Source organism: Podarcis bocagei (genome assembly GCF_964188305.1).
Source record: "Podarcis bocagei genome assembly, chromosome: 1".
NCBI lineage: Eukaryota > Metazoa > Chordata > Lepidosauria > Squamata > Lacertidae > Podarcis > Podarcis bocagei.
In genome coordinates, this window is record NC_138125.1 from 128455021 (window position 1) to 128469396 (window position 14376).

At 43.4% G+C, this 14376-nt stretch overlaps 2 protein-coding genes across 6 annotated transcripts in view; one reads left to right on the plus strand and one right to left on the minus strand.

Moving 5' to 3' along the window:
• The window catches only part of FLACC1 (flagellum associated containing coiled-coil domains 1), a 34250-nt gene extending 33621 nt beyond the window's left edge, over positions 1-629 (plus strand). For all 4 annotated transcript variants that reach the window (XM_081181637.1, XM_081181636.1, XM_081181638.1 and 1 more), the window contains one exon: positions 351-629. In XM_081181637.1, the coding sequence (XP_081037763.1) occupies positions 351-429 (79 nt within the window). In that variant the 3' untranslated portion in view covers positions 430-629. The remainder of the gene's footprint in view (positions 1-350) is intronic.
• A 2142-nt stretch (positions 630-2771) lies between these two features.
• LOC308579575 (caspase-8-like) overlaps positions 2772-14376 on the minus strand; it is a 32210-nt gene continuing 20605 nt past the window's right edge. For both annotated transcript variants that reach the window (XM_081180580.1, XM_081180579.1), the window contains exons 6-11: positions 12728-12761; positions 11949-12020; positions 10892-10965; positions 6422-6530; positions 4940-5468; positions 2772-3402 (exon numbers count right to left, since the gene is read on the minus strand). In XM_081180580.1, coding sequence (XP_081036706.1) covers positions 3237-3402; positions 4940-5468; positions 6422-6530; positions 10892-10965; positions 11949-12020; positions 12728-12761 — 984 coding nt within the window. In that variant the 3' untranslated portion in view covers positions 2772-3236. The remainder of the gene's footprint in view (positions 3403-4939; positions 5469-6421; positions 6531-10891; positions 10966-11948; positions 12021-12727; positions 12762-14376) is intronic.

Consider the following 14376-nt stretch of genomic DNA (forward strand, 5'->3'; position numbering starts at 1 on the left):
CACACACATTTCCCCTTCATTTTTGGAGGGGAAAGAGTGCGTCCTATAGGGCGAAAAATACAGTATATAAAAGACACCATATTGGCTATCCCTGCTGTATGTAGTTGCATATACAGTGGTACCTCGGGTTTCTAACCCAGAAATAGTACCTCGGGTTAAGAACTTTCATTCAGGATGAGAACAGAAATTGCGCAGCAGCGGCGCGAGGCCCCATTAGCTAAAGTGGTGCTTCAGGTTAAGAACAGTTTCAGGTTAAGAACGGACCTCCGGAACGAATTAAGCACGTAACCAGAGGTACCACTGTATATAAGTGCAGAAAGATTGTCTAATGCTACTAATCTCCTCCCCAGGCGCAAGCTCATTGAAAAGAATGAAGAGATCTATAATCAACGGGCCCAGCGATCGGGCAGCTATGAAGCATATGACTAGGGCTGTTCAGGGAAAAAGGTTTGACGATGACATGCTGCCAGAAGCCTGAATCTAAAGCCACATATGCAATTCTGTAGTCAGAAAGGGAGATTATTTGTTCTTTACTTCAATCTTGTATCGTGTTGGTTTATATTTGCGTGCTGCTCTTCAGCTGAAGATCACAGAGTGGTTCACAACATGAAAATAAAAATGAGAACAGATGCAAACCAATAATCGTTCCCTCCTGCAAATTTCCCCTTTGGCTCAGGGCGCAACACTGAAGCCAGGCAGTCAGGAACCTTGTGGTCTAAGCCAGTCTCAAGAGGTAGTAAGCATCCACAATTCCTTATTGTCCCACCAGTCTGTGTCAGGAGTTCCCCAGACCTTATTGGATGATTCAGAAAGGCAAGAGCGAAAAAGCACACTCCGACCTCTGAACCAGGAGCACACTGACCGGTAGGCCAAGAAAACTGGAATCAGGTGTTATGCCATAAAGCCCACCTAAAACATGTGAGGTAAAGGTAAAGGGACTCCTGACCATTAGGTCGTCGCGGACGACTCTGGCATTGCGGCGCTCATCTCGCTCTATAGGCCGAGGGAGCCGGCGTACAGCAGCCAGTACATGTGGCCAGCATGACTAAGCCGCTTCTGGCGAACCAGAGCAGCGCACAGAAATGCCGTTTACCTTCCCGCTGGAGTGGTACCTATTTATCTACTTGCACTTTGACGTGCTTTTGAACTGCTAGGGTGGCAGGAGCAGGGACCGAGCAACGGGAGCTCACCCCATCGCGGGGATTCAAACCGCCGACCTTCTGATTTGCAAGCCCAATGCTCAGTGGTTTAGACCACAGCGCCACCTGTGTCCATTAAAACATGTGAGGTAGTTAATTGCAATTATATAAAAATAGTATCTTGAAAGATCAAGTGCTCAGTACAAATAGAATACTGCTATAAAGTTGGAAAATAAAGTGGGAAAATAAAAGATAAGACTACATTTCTTTGATTCTAATACAAACCTAAGGGATACCTGACACACATAACCGAGGAACTACTAGCAGACACGTACACAGACATGGGGGGGGGGGGATACTCAACAAAGGAAAAACCCACTTTCTAGGAAATCAAACCTAATCAGAATTTACCAGCCAATCAGAAGCTCTTCTGGTTGGAACTTTCCAGTACTTGAGTACATGTGATCTCACATTTGAACTGTTCCTTTTAATGAAGTAAGGCACCTTAACAGAACTTGTGCTAAAAGCCACAGGTAGACAGATAATGGAGACATTTTTAGTACAGTGGTAAAGGTAAAGGGACCCCTGACCATTAGGTCCAGTCGTGACTGACTCTGGGGTTGCAGTGCTCATCTCGCTTTATTGGCCGAGGGAGCCAGCGTACAGCTTCCGGGTCATGTGGCCAGCACAACTAAGCTGCTTCTGGAGAACCAGAGCAGCGCACGGAAACGCCGTTTACCTTCCCGCCAGAATGGTACCTATTTATCTACTTGCACTTTGACATGCTTTCAAACTGCTAGGTTGGCAGGAGCAGGGACCGAGCAACGGGAGCTCACCCCGTCGCGGGGATTCGAACCGCCGACCTTCTGATTGGCAAGTCCTAGGCTCTGTGGTTTAATCCACAGCGCCACCCGCGTCCCTAGTACAGTGTACCTTGGTTTAATAACAGTTTAGTTTATGAACAACTAGGATTAAGAACACTGCAAACCCGGAAGTAGGTGTTTTGGTTTGTGAACTTTGCCTTGGAAGCAGAACATGTTCCGCTTCCTGTTGAGTGTGTTCCATTTGTAAATTGAGTCCCCCGCTGCTATGGGAAAGCACGCCTTGGTTCAAGAACGCTTTGGTTTAAGAACAGACTTCCGGAATGGATTAAGTTTGTAAATCAAGGTACCACTGTATGTGATCTCATCCCAATTAATTAATCAGGTGGATTGGTGCAGCATATTAAAAAAAAGCCCAAGATGACCAAACTAGACGCAATGTAACCCAAGCTCCTTTGATTTAAATTTGGGAGAGCTAAGTAGAAATTTTAGCATTAATGGGATTTAAAAAATAAAATAAAATGCTGCAGCCTTGAGCACAAGGTCACGTCCAGAGTTCTGCGCTATCTACATAATAATTAAGTCATATTTTGATATTGCATGCCCTGCCATAGAACAGAGATTCAACTCGCTGATCTTTTCTGAACTAGCTTTAATTTCTGCTTAGTAGCAGTGGGTGGATGTGTAACTGTTAGCTGTTCCTATTATCACCGCTTTCAGTCTTGTACGGATATGCTGGGTTTTCACCAGTTCCATGTCTCTGTCCCATAAGGTTGTTTCCCCGAAAGAAAAGCACACACAAACACAGCCATTTTCCTGTTACTCATAAGAAAAAGCTAACTATTTTATCAGGCATTAAGGCAGGATTGAGGCCACACCAGCCAAGAGGACCCTTCTGTGGCGGCAGTTGTAGAAGCAGACAAAGATCTCTTTAGTTCAGAGTTGCCGAAACCTGCACGGTTCTTTGAGGGCGGGGGCGTGGATACGCGATGACTATGCCATTTGCACACACTTATCTAGAAATGCGTGAATATGGTACATGGGCAGCTGTACATTCTGCACTTCCATTGAAGAGAACACGAGATGACTTCTTGTTCACTGTTCCTACGTACATTCCAGGCGTCAGATGATTTCTTTGGGATGCTCAAAGCATGGGGAAGATCATTTGAAAGGCAGGAGTGTGCTTTCTTTACTCTTTCAAAAACCAAGAGTGCTTGTCAAGCAGTCAGCGACCCACAGCAGAAACCCTACAGAAAAACAACAGCACAAAAAAACCCTACAGCTGTTTTGACACGGGAGGAGGGTTGCTAGGCACTGGGAATATTAATTTCTTCCTAAGAGTGTAAGCTGGTTGTGGCATCTGCTTCTTTAGTCCATTTTTGTCTGAACGTTTGCTCACGTCGTCATTGACTGCCGTAAGAATGGACAAGATATCTTCTCTCCTGCAGAGAGAATGAGAAGGAAAATATATTAGGATGCAGTATTGTTACCATTAAAGAAGAAAAGCAAAAAACCTGTTGCAGTCCCGGACTTTTCTTATAGATACTCTGAAATCCCTTAAGCCTAACAAGAATTTGTTAGCTGCATTTGTCTAGTCCTAAAGGAAAAAAGTTAGGGACACGGGTGGCGCTGTGGGTTAAACCACAGAGCCTAGGACTTGCCGATCAGAAGGTCAGCGGTTCAAATCCCCATGACGGGGTGAGCTGCCGTTGCTCGGTCCCTGCTCCTGCCAACCTAGCAGTTCGAAAGCACCTCAAAGTGCAAGTAGATAAATAGGTACTGCTCCAGCAGGAAGGTAAACGGCGTTTCTGTGCGCTGCTCTGGTTCGCCAGAAGCGGCTTAGTCATGCTGGCCACATGACCTGGAAGCTGTATGCTGGCTCCCTCGGCCTATAGAGCGAGATGAGCGTGCAACCCCAGAGTTGGCCACGACTGGACCCAATGGTCAGGGGTCCCTTTACCTTAAAGGAAGAAAGTTAGTGGTCCTCACCACTTATTCCTACTCAACCTATCGAACTTTAAAAGGCAAAACCAAGAGGGAGTGCACATGCATATTCAATAAAGTTCCTAGTGTAAGAATCAGCCTTTAACTGAGGAGCAGACACAATGCAATACCCTTCAAGGTGCCTTATCCTACTAGATCAGGGATAGCTTGGGGTCTGGATCCTACCCTGCTGCCTCACCTTGGCTGAGGATAGTCTGCCATCGGATGAGTCAGCAGCTCAAACAGCAGTTAGTAGTGTCCAAAAAGATGCTTGCCTCATGTCGTCCAGGGTGCCAGTTTCCAACTTGTGGAAAACAAAGGCGGCACCACAAACATCTCTGGTTTTGCATCATGAAAGACATTGGCCAAGCTGGTAGGCTGACCCAGACAGCACCATTTCCTAAGTCGATGTTTGTAGAGGTGCACCAGTCTGACCAGTCACTTTTAACCTGGCTGGCATGAGCCCTGTAGCTTGCCAGCTGGGCACGCCCTCCCTCCATGTTGTACGCAAAGGAGAAATTAGCTTTCCCCAAAGAAACTGCAACATCTCTCTTTAACAGCACCATGCAACATTAACTAATGCCTAAACAGCCGTATCTTGGTTCTCGAACAGAAAGAGTTCTGGGAGAACTGTTCGAAAACCAAGGCGCAGTTTCCGATTGGCTGCAGAAGGAAAGTCCTGTAGCCAATCTGAAGCCGCGCCGGACGTTCGGCTTCCGAAAACCGGAACACGTTTGTAACCAAAACGTAAGAGTTCCAAGGCGTTCGGCAACCAAGGTACGACTGTATTTCAAAACGTTCAGTGGATTAGCCGACGTGAAGCCTTATATAAAGTCAACCAAAATTGACCCACTGGAATGAGCTAACTTAACTCTGTTGCTTTCAATGGGTCTGCTAAGAATATGACTTAGTTACGTACAATCCAAGGTATTTTATCCAAAATGCCAGATTAATGCCGAGGAAAGACTTGTCACACATAATAAGTAAAAGTATCACCTTGGTACCAGCTCCCGAAGCTTCTCACAGAGGCCCTGAATGAACCATGTGCCACGCTGCACATCCCGGTAAGAATAATAACCATCCACTGTGGCCATGCCAAGGAGGAAGTCTGCCTCTTCTGGGATGCTTGAGGTCATCTGCTGTTGTGTAGGAATAAATCCTGAAGTTTGGGCATCTGCTCCAAGGGAGCACGTCTCGTGATTGTCTGCTTCAAGGTAAACAGGTTGGTGCGGCTTGCTACCTTGGCACGCCTGGATGAAAAACAGTTTGGGCTTCTTAGCCAGTAAAGGACATTGTTTGGCTGTGAAGAAAGATGTGATTTTATTGATGGAGATGAGACAGTCGTCTGTCGCATAAACTTTCCCAGATTCGCCGTGAGACAGAATGCAGCACACAAGACAATCACTGTCTTTCCAGTATTCAGAAGATTGCCAGTCCTTTAGAAGTTTGAGAAGTTCGTCTGATGTCTTGTCATCGTATTTTTTCACTTCAAACCCAAGCCATTTAAACACACTTTCCAATTCCACTGTCAGAGAGAAAGGGGGGGGGCAGAGGTTAGCGCAAAGAGATGGCAGTAAACACCAAAAAACAGGTGTGCCAATTTAACAGGAAAAAGTTTGATGCATCAATTTAAACCCTGATCCCATAAAGGCAGCTTCCAGTTACACCTTCAGGATTTCTATACTGTCATTAGGGTAAAACAGATTTGATACAATCACTGATTAAAGTGTTTAATATAGAAATTACCGTATTTTTCGGTACGTCTATAAGACGCACCAGACCACAAGACGCACCTAGTTTTTGGAGGAGAAAAACAAGAAAAAAAATATTCTGAATCTCAGAAGCCAGAACAGCAAGAGGGATCGCTGCGCAGTGAAAGCAGCCACCCCTCTTGCTGTTCTGGCTTCTGGGATAGCTGCGCAGCCTGCATTCGCTCCATAAGATGCACACACACTTCCCCTTACTTTTTAGGAGGGAAAAAATGAGTCTTATAGAGCAAAAAATACGGTATTTGCTTTCCATCAATAATCACAACTACATTGACTATCCCAAGGCTAGCACCTTCCAGTAAGGTGCAGAGCGAGGAAAACTGCATTGTGGAGAGGTTTGTAAAAAGCAATGAAAGCCTGCTCATTTCTACAGGATTAACCCAAATGTTTATTTCTATGCCAATTTCTATGCCAAACATCTTCACCAAGCCACCCATCTCCTGACACACAGCTTTCAGTAAACAAGTTGTGGTTGTTTTAGGAGTTTTCTCCAAGCTCTCAGACCCCGTAAGTTTCTTCAGCATTTAAGAGTACAAAAATCTAAGGACCTTTTCTGGACACTTGCATAAACGCAGAAAGGTTTATGTACCCTGAAACCACATAAAACTTGCAAACCAACAATAACTTCTTTGCTACGGATATGCAAACACTTATTTTTAAAGGTATTAAAGAGAGATAAGACACATGCTTTTCCTTTCAAGTCACTTACTGGCATCTTTCTGAGATCCTTCTCTGGGTCTGAGTCCCTTGAAATAGACATTATTAAAAATAAGGCAATACCCTCTGCGAGGCCTGTTCATTTTATAGAGGGCAGACTCCTGTGGAATAAGGGGAAGTCAGAGATCATCATCTTATCCAATCCGTTTTATCTATCTCACATCATCTCAGGCAGTGATACTGTTAGGGAGACTTTGGATTTATAGAAACCCTCTTTATACGGTAACGTGCCTTACGATGCTTACTTAAATAAACACTGCTCGTTATGGCAAACTGTGCTCTGGATCTCTGCTCCAACACAGCACCACTGAAGGCTGGAGGTGAGTTTATATACCTGTGGGATTCCTCAAGAAAACAAGACTTTCTGCAAAAAATAACAACACCCAGCTGTTTATGCACAAGTATGGGCAATGCTAGGATAGGTACGGCTCCTTAGCAAGGGTGGCGTAAAGGTAAAGGGACCCCTGACCATTAGGTCCAGTCGTGACCGATTCTGGGGTTGTGGTGCTCATCTCGCTTTATTGGCCAAAGGAGCTGATGTACAGCTTCCGGGTCATGTGGCCAGCATGACTAAGCCGCTTCTGGTGAACCAGAGCAGCGCACGGAAATGCCGTTTACCTTCCCGCTGGAGCGGTACCTATTTATCTACTTGCAGTTTGACGTGCTTTTGAACTGCTAGGTTGGCAGGAGTAGGGACCGAGCAACGGGAGCTCACCTCATCGCGGGGATTCGAACCGCCGACCTCCTGATCGGCAAGTCCTAGGCTCTGTGGTTTAACCCACAGCGCCACCCACGTCCCATCACAAGGGTGGCTTACTCCACACCAAATTCCTTGGGGAGGAAGTCAACACTGTGCTGTTGAAGACCCTTAGCAGTACAGTGGCACCTTGGTTCTCAAACTTAATCTGTTCCGGAAGTCCGTTCCAAAACCAAAGCACGCTTTCTCATAGAAAGTAATGCAAAACGGATTAATCTGTTCCAGACTTTTAAAAACAACCCCTAAAACAGCAATTTAACATGAATTGTACTATCTAACAAGACCACTGATCCATAAAATGAAAGCAATAAACAATGTACTGCGGTCACACAATCAGTCAGTAGCTGAACTGGGTCCCACAAAGTCACAAATCAAAAAAGAGCCACAAAAACGTAAAAAGCATAAACAGACAGACCTCAGCGTAACACTAAAAGCGGAAGTGTGGCACTCAGATCAGAAGCAGAACACTCAAAACGGAGCATGTTCGGCTTCCGAAAAAAGTTCGCAAACCGGAACACTTACTTCCGGGTTCGCAGTGTTCAGGGTTCCAAGTTGTTTGAGTACCAAGGCGTTTGAGAACCAGGGTACCACTGTATATTATATTAGTGCTAGCAGGATGGTATGCGCAAGAGAAGGGCAGCTAGCCAGAATGGTTTTATTTTTATTTTTTTAATTCATTCTTTTATTTATATTTTATACATTTATTTAAAAAGTAATAATCATAAATAAATAAGAATAAAAATATGCACCCCACCCCCGAGACCATTCCATTGTAACTATCTAACCTTCCAAAATTTCAACACCTCTTGCGATGGTTTGACCCCTTTCTGTTTTAACAGTGCAAATTCTACAAGCACCTTATGTCCTGAAAATCATTTCTCCTAAATATTCCCTGTCTTAACGGCACATGTTAATTTATTGTTAATAGCTATATCCCACACCTCTTTATACCATTCTTCCATTTTATACTCTGCTTGCCCCTTCCACTTCCTAGCTGTAATAATTTGTGCAGCTGTCTATAAATTTGTGAGCAAGTCTTTCATAGCCTGCAAACCTTCCACCCCATTGTAAATTGATAATAATTCTACCTCTGGACTTTTGGTCAACTTTAACCCAGTGAATTCTGTTATCTCCTTAAACACCCTTTGCCTTTTATTTTTATTTTACATATTTACAGCCCCACCACATGTGAATATAACTCCCTGTTTCCTGGCATCCCCTCCAACATAATACAGAATATTCCTTGTTCATTTGATTTAATCTGACTGGTGTCAAATACCATCTCCAAATTAATTTATAATAATTTTCTTCATATAGAAAACATTTTCAACGTACTATTCTCCCATATTTTCCCCCAGCTTTGACTATCTGCCACACCTCTTTTAATTTGTATTCTTGATCTTCCATTTCTACTAGTATTTTATAAATTTCACTGGTTTCCCCTTTTATAACTGTATTGTCTTCTTTATCTCCCCCTTTTATAACCATTTTTTCAAATTTTGTATATTCTTTGCAGTTCTTCTTTTCCCAAACCACTTCTTTGTCCAATGCACCAGTTGTATACAGTTAAACCAAGTTATTTTACTTCCCGTTAGAACTTCTCTTATTTGTTCTTTGCTTCTCATTTTCTCCACCCAACCCTTTATTCTAAGTATTTTCTTCACTTTCACTTTCCTTATTAAAAATTTACTGGGAAGTCTTCTATCTCCACCACCAGGGGTAGTGGGGAATTTGTTGGTCTCAATTTTCCTTTATATTTCACCCATATCTCAATGATATTTCTTAATGAGGGATTTTCAATATTCTGCCACCACTGCCTATTTGGTACGATAAAAAAATATATTCACTAACTTCTCCCTCATTTCCTGTGTACCACTCTCTAACTACAGAATGGTCCTTATGGCAGGTTGCACAACACATTGCTGCAAAGCCGATATTTCCTGTTGCACAAGCTTTTGCCGGCGCAACTGTTGTGCTGGAAGTCATATGGTGCCGCCATTATTCTTTTCTTTCTTTAATTTGCATTTTCAAAAACAGGAACAGAGAGCATATTTAATGCCCCTCCCCCTGTCCCACTTACAACTTTGTACCAAATACAGCATGTGTACCATAAGACTTGGGACGCGGGTGGCGCTGTGGGTTAAACCACAGAGCCTAGGGCTTGCCGATCAGAAGGTCGGCGGTTCGAATCCCTGCGACGGGGTGAGCTCCCATTGCTCGGTCCCTGCTCCTCCCAACCTAGCAGTTCGAAATCACACCAGTGCAAATAGATAAATAGGTACCGCTCTGGTGGGAAGGTAAATGGCGTTTCCGTGCGCTGCTCTGGTTCACCAGAAGCGGCTTAGTCATGCTGGCCACATGACCTGGAAGCTGTACGCTGGCTCCCTCAGCCAATAAAGCGAGATGAGCGCCGCAACCCCAGAGTCGGCCACGACTGGACCTAATGGTCAGGGGTCCCTTTACCTTTACCATATGACTTGCCTTCCAATCTTTTCCTGGTTCCTTTGCTTTCCTTCTACTCCACATAATCCACATCTCTGAGGATTTGCTCGGGACCTGCCAAGCTATGTATTTGTCTACACTGGTTCTTAAAATATTCAATAAACATTGTCCATTCCTCCTTGCAGTCCTCATCTTCGTTTTCTCTTATCTGGTTCAGCAAACCAGCCAGTTCAGCGTATTCGAACAGTTTACACTGCTATTCTTCCTTAAGTGGGTACTATACTTATTCTCCACCTTTGTGCCAATATGGTTCTAGCTGCGGTGGGGGCATATAGTAATAAACTTTTGTTTTTTTGGGATCTCCATTGTTACCATTCCCAAGAGGAAAATCTCAGGTGTTTTGGGGAAAGTTTTTTTAAGTATCATTATATTCATTATATATATAGTTTCCCAATAGTCCCTAATTATTTTTCATATGCGCGTTCTTTGTGATGTAGAGTATCTGCCTGATGTCTTAGAAATGCGGAATCAACCTTAAGAACTATCCTAAGCCTTCTTTGTTCTCGTTTGTGAGTATGGTTAGTTAGTGATGTCAAACAATGTTTTTATTTCGCTGTTTGAAACTTGTAAGAGATGTGCCAACGTTCAAGTTTGAATGATCTTGTTTTTTAAATAAATTTGGGGGAAAGGATTTTCCTGTTCCGTCTTTTGTGCCTTCTGCTGGGGAAGTCCAAGTCCAACACCTGGCCACTTGGTCACCTACCAGACCTGTTGAATTTCTGCCTGAAATGTGGTAAAGCAATACAGGGTGGGTGGGACAGCCCGTTGAAGAGTAATCTGCTTCCTTAGGTTATTCTTCTGGACTGTCCTAAGATAAGGAAGTGGTGGCAGCAACTACTGTTTCTGTTGTGTTTTGTTCTGAAAAACTAGCTTCGGCACACACCCCTCTCTCTCAGCTGGGTCTTGCCGGACTTGGAGGGCGTGTGCCAGAATTGCTACAAAAGGTATTGCCTCTTTCTAGCTTAAGGTATCTCTCTTTATGAACAGATGCCAATTTTATATTTTGACTCATGTGTTTTTGTATTCTCAATATGCCAATAAAGGTGACTGATTGGGACAGATGGACCAGAGTTCAAGGTTTTTGGTCTCAAGCTCTACTGCTACCACTATTAAGCACATGAACAGAATGAGGCTGTAACGGGTTATTTACAGACTTAAGGAAGGGTCAGTTGTATTCAATAAACCCTTCGGAACATGCCAAACCTCTGCTGGTTTCAGTTGATCCTGTCCTGCAGGCTGTTGCAAACTCGGCTCTTGCACATTTCCAGCTTTTAAATCTGCAAGGCAAATACAGGGATGCACTTGGGTTCAGATTTTGGTTAGAACACTGCCTAAAAAATAAAAAAAGTGTGACAAAAATAACCCCTTAAAAACGCAAAATCATTTTCTCTATGCCTGCATTTAGACAACCAATTCTCCACTTAACGGCCTCGGTCCAGTATACCTGAAGGAGCGTCTCCACCTCCATCGTTCTGCCCAGACACTGAGGTCCAGCGCCGAGGGCCTTCTGGTGGTTCCCTCGATGCAAGAATCCAAGTTACAGGGAACCAGGCAGAGGGCCTTTTCGGTAGTGGCACCTGCCCTGTGGAAAGCCCTCCCACCAGATGTCAAAGAGAAAAATACCTACCAAACTTTTAGAAGACATCTAAAGGCAGCCCTGTTTAGGGAGGCTTTTAATGTTTAATACGTTACTGTGTTTTAGTGTTTGCTGGAAGCTGCCCAGAGTGGCTGGGGAAACCCAGCCAGATGGGCGGGGTATAAATAATAAGTTATTATTATCATTATTATTATTATTATTATTATTATTATTATTATTATTATTAACAAGCCAAGACGTGAATGAGCCTCGTGCTCCCAGGCGTACCTGCTTCATTCCCTGCTTTGCACAGGCGAACTCTAGTTTCCCGCAATGTTCAAACAGAGAAATCATGGTTCATGGCTTCTAAACACGACAGTATGTGAAGCTATGGTTTAAAGATGGTTTCTTCAGTTGCATATCAGTCTTCCCTGTTCAGATCTTCCCTGTTCAGCTAATCAAAGACTTCCTGGCTTGTTTGTAACTCAAACAAAGTGTGGAATGGTGGCTCATGGCGTTGAGGGCACAAAGCTGCTTAGTACTGAGGCTTGCTAAGCTGATATACGGGCTGCTTTCAGACAATCGTCTCTCTTTTCCTTTGTGCACATTCAATCAAAGACACCTCACAGACAGCTACACAGATAACAGCTGAGAATAACAAAAAGAACCTACGAGCCATCTCACCTTGACTTGCAGCAAAGGAGTGCAGACTTCCAGCATGCTCCCTCATGCTTCCAGATTCTTCGGTGCGGGGATCTGTTTGGAAGGAAAAGGAAAAGGTGTTATAAAGGTGGTATAAATAAGAAATTAATTAATCCAGAATGTGGCACCTAGACTGGTGACTGGGAGTGGCCGCTGAGACCATAGAACACCGGTCCTGAGAGATCTGCATTGGCTCCCAGTACGTTTCTGAGCGCAATTCAAAGTGTTGGTGCTGACCTTGAAAGCCCTAAACGGCCTTGGTCCAGTATATCTGAAGGAGCGTCTCCACCCCCATCGTTCAGCCCGGACACTGAGATCCAGCTCCAAGGGCCTTCTGGCGGTTCATTTCTCCCTACAAAAGTACTCAACTCTGCCACCCCTACCCCCCATGCCCTCTTGTCAGCAGAATTATCAAGAATAGAAGGGTGCTGGATTTATAAGAGTATATATTTAAAGTAGACAAATAAATGAGCAAACTAAGTTTATTTGGATATGCAGAAAATATAAAAAATAAATTTAAGGAACTGCAGAAATAGGGGGATGGAAGTCAAGTTTTGAAATGTTAAAATGATTATAAAATTACTGAAATGTATAAATTGAAAATCATATTTAATAAAAAAAAATAAAAGGGTGCCATTTATAAAACAATGATTTAGCCATGTCCATTTATTTCAGTGGGTTTACTCTGAGTAAAACTTAGTTGAAGACAACCCTTAGATCTAAATATGCGTATTAGGAAGGCAAGAACTTCCAATACTTACAATGATTTCTTGGTGGGTCATTGACAGAGAGTCCCTGTATGGGAAACAAAAGAAAGTTTTCACTTGCAAATATTCCATGCAGAGAAGAGAAAAGCAACAAGATCATGACCAAACGCATTTGATCACAAGATATTTACCAGTCAGGACGCATTAAACTGCTCCGATCCTTCTTTTTAAATTACATCTTCATCACCAGCTGGCTTTGCACGTCACACCAAGCCAAGCTGTGGCTTAATATGAATGTGCATATTTCCATAAAGGAAATTGTGGCTGCTTTGCTTCTGCCAAGGTGTTCTGTTGCTAACTTATACCACAGTTTGTATTACCATGTTGCCCGAACATAGGTTCATGGTTTAGCCCTCACCAGACTAACACAAGCAGTAACCAAGGTTTACTTTTGATTCTAGCTCAGCATAGCAGCAGAATGATCAGAGGAAAGAGGTTGCAATTTCCTCTCTCTGAGCCTGTCCCCTTGTGGCTAAGCCATCGTTTGGCACTGGCTGATGTGCCAGCATTGATGTGTCACAGTGTTAATCTGTGTGCCTCTTCTGTGAATACATGAGAGCTCAAAGTTTGAAATAATTTCTATACGCTAAACGTGCTTAATAACATCCATGCACCTTCCCACATCCTGATAAACTAATTGCAGCTTTCTGAAAAGGAAAGGTGGGGTTTTAGCAGTAGCTTCTGCTACAACGGAATGGTGCTTAGATGCAGCAAAGACAATTAACTACAAAGGAGAATCATTGCGCTCCAAGAGGCAACAAAGGAGAACACACAAGGCAGGTTTCTATCCAGATCAGTAGCACCAACATTATTGGACTATGCAGAGATGGCAAGACTAACTGGGAAAATCAGAAACCAGGAGAATCAAAACTTCAATAAAGAATGGGACAAATTTTCATTATATTGGAAAGTTCGCTGTAAACACCTGAACTCTTTGGCAGGTTTTAAATAACTCTTGCAATGTTACACAGGCTTTGGATACAATGGAGGAGGGTAAATTAGATGGACTTATAATATTTAGTTTAAAAAGTTACGTAGAGTACCCATGGAGGGGAGGAGGGAAGTCTTGAGATTCGGAAGAATCTTGTGTTATTTCTATTATTTGTGATTATAAATGTGAATGGAGTTGTAATATGTGTGTGTGTGTGTATGTGTGTGTGTGTGTGTGTGTGTGTGCGCGCGTGTGTGGCACAATGAATGAAGGCATCTACCCAAGTACACCTAAGAAGTGAAGCATGAAAACTGACTGTGCAACAAAATGCAGTATGGTTGAACTATTTCCACTTTGTGTGAATTTTAAAAAATAGCTACCAATCAGTAGCAAGATCTATTTTTAAAGAGAGCTAAGTGAGCAACACTGACCTGTCACTCCACTGACAGGATGTGTGTGTGCATTTTATAATATAGAAAAAAGTTTTTGTGTGTGGATACACAGATACACCCCACCCTTTTCCCCATAAACAAACAAATAAGGATCGCGTATTGCTTGATGGCGGGTTAAGTGGGAACCAGGTCCAAAAACATCGCGGACTACCCCTGAAAGCAGCAACCAACTTACGCAAAGTTGGCGGTGGGGAATCAAATGGTGTACAGTTCTACCTCGGGTTGAAGTAGCTTGGGGTTGAGCGTTTTCAGGTTATGCT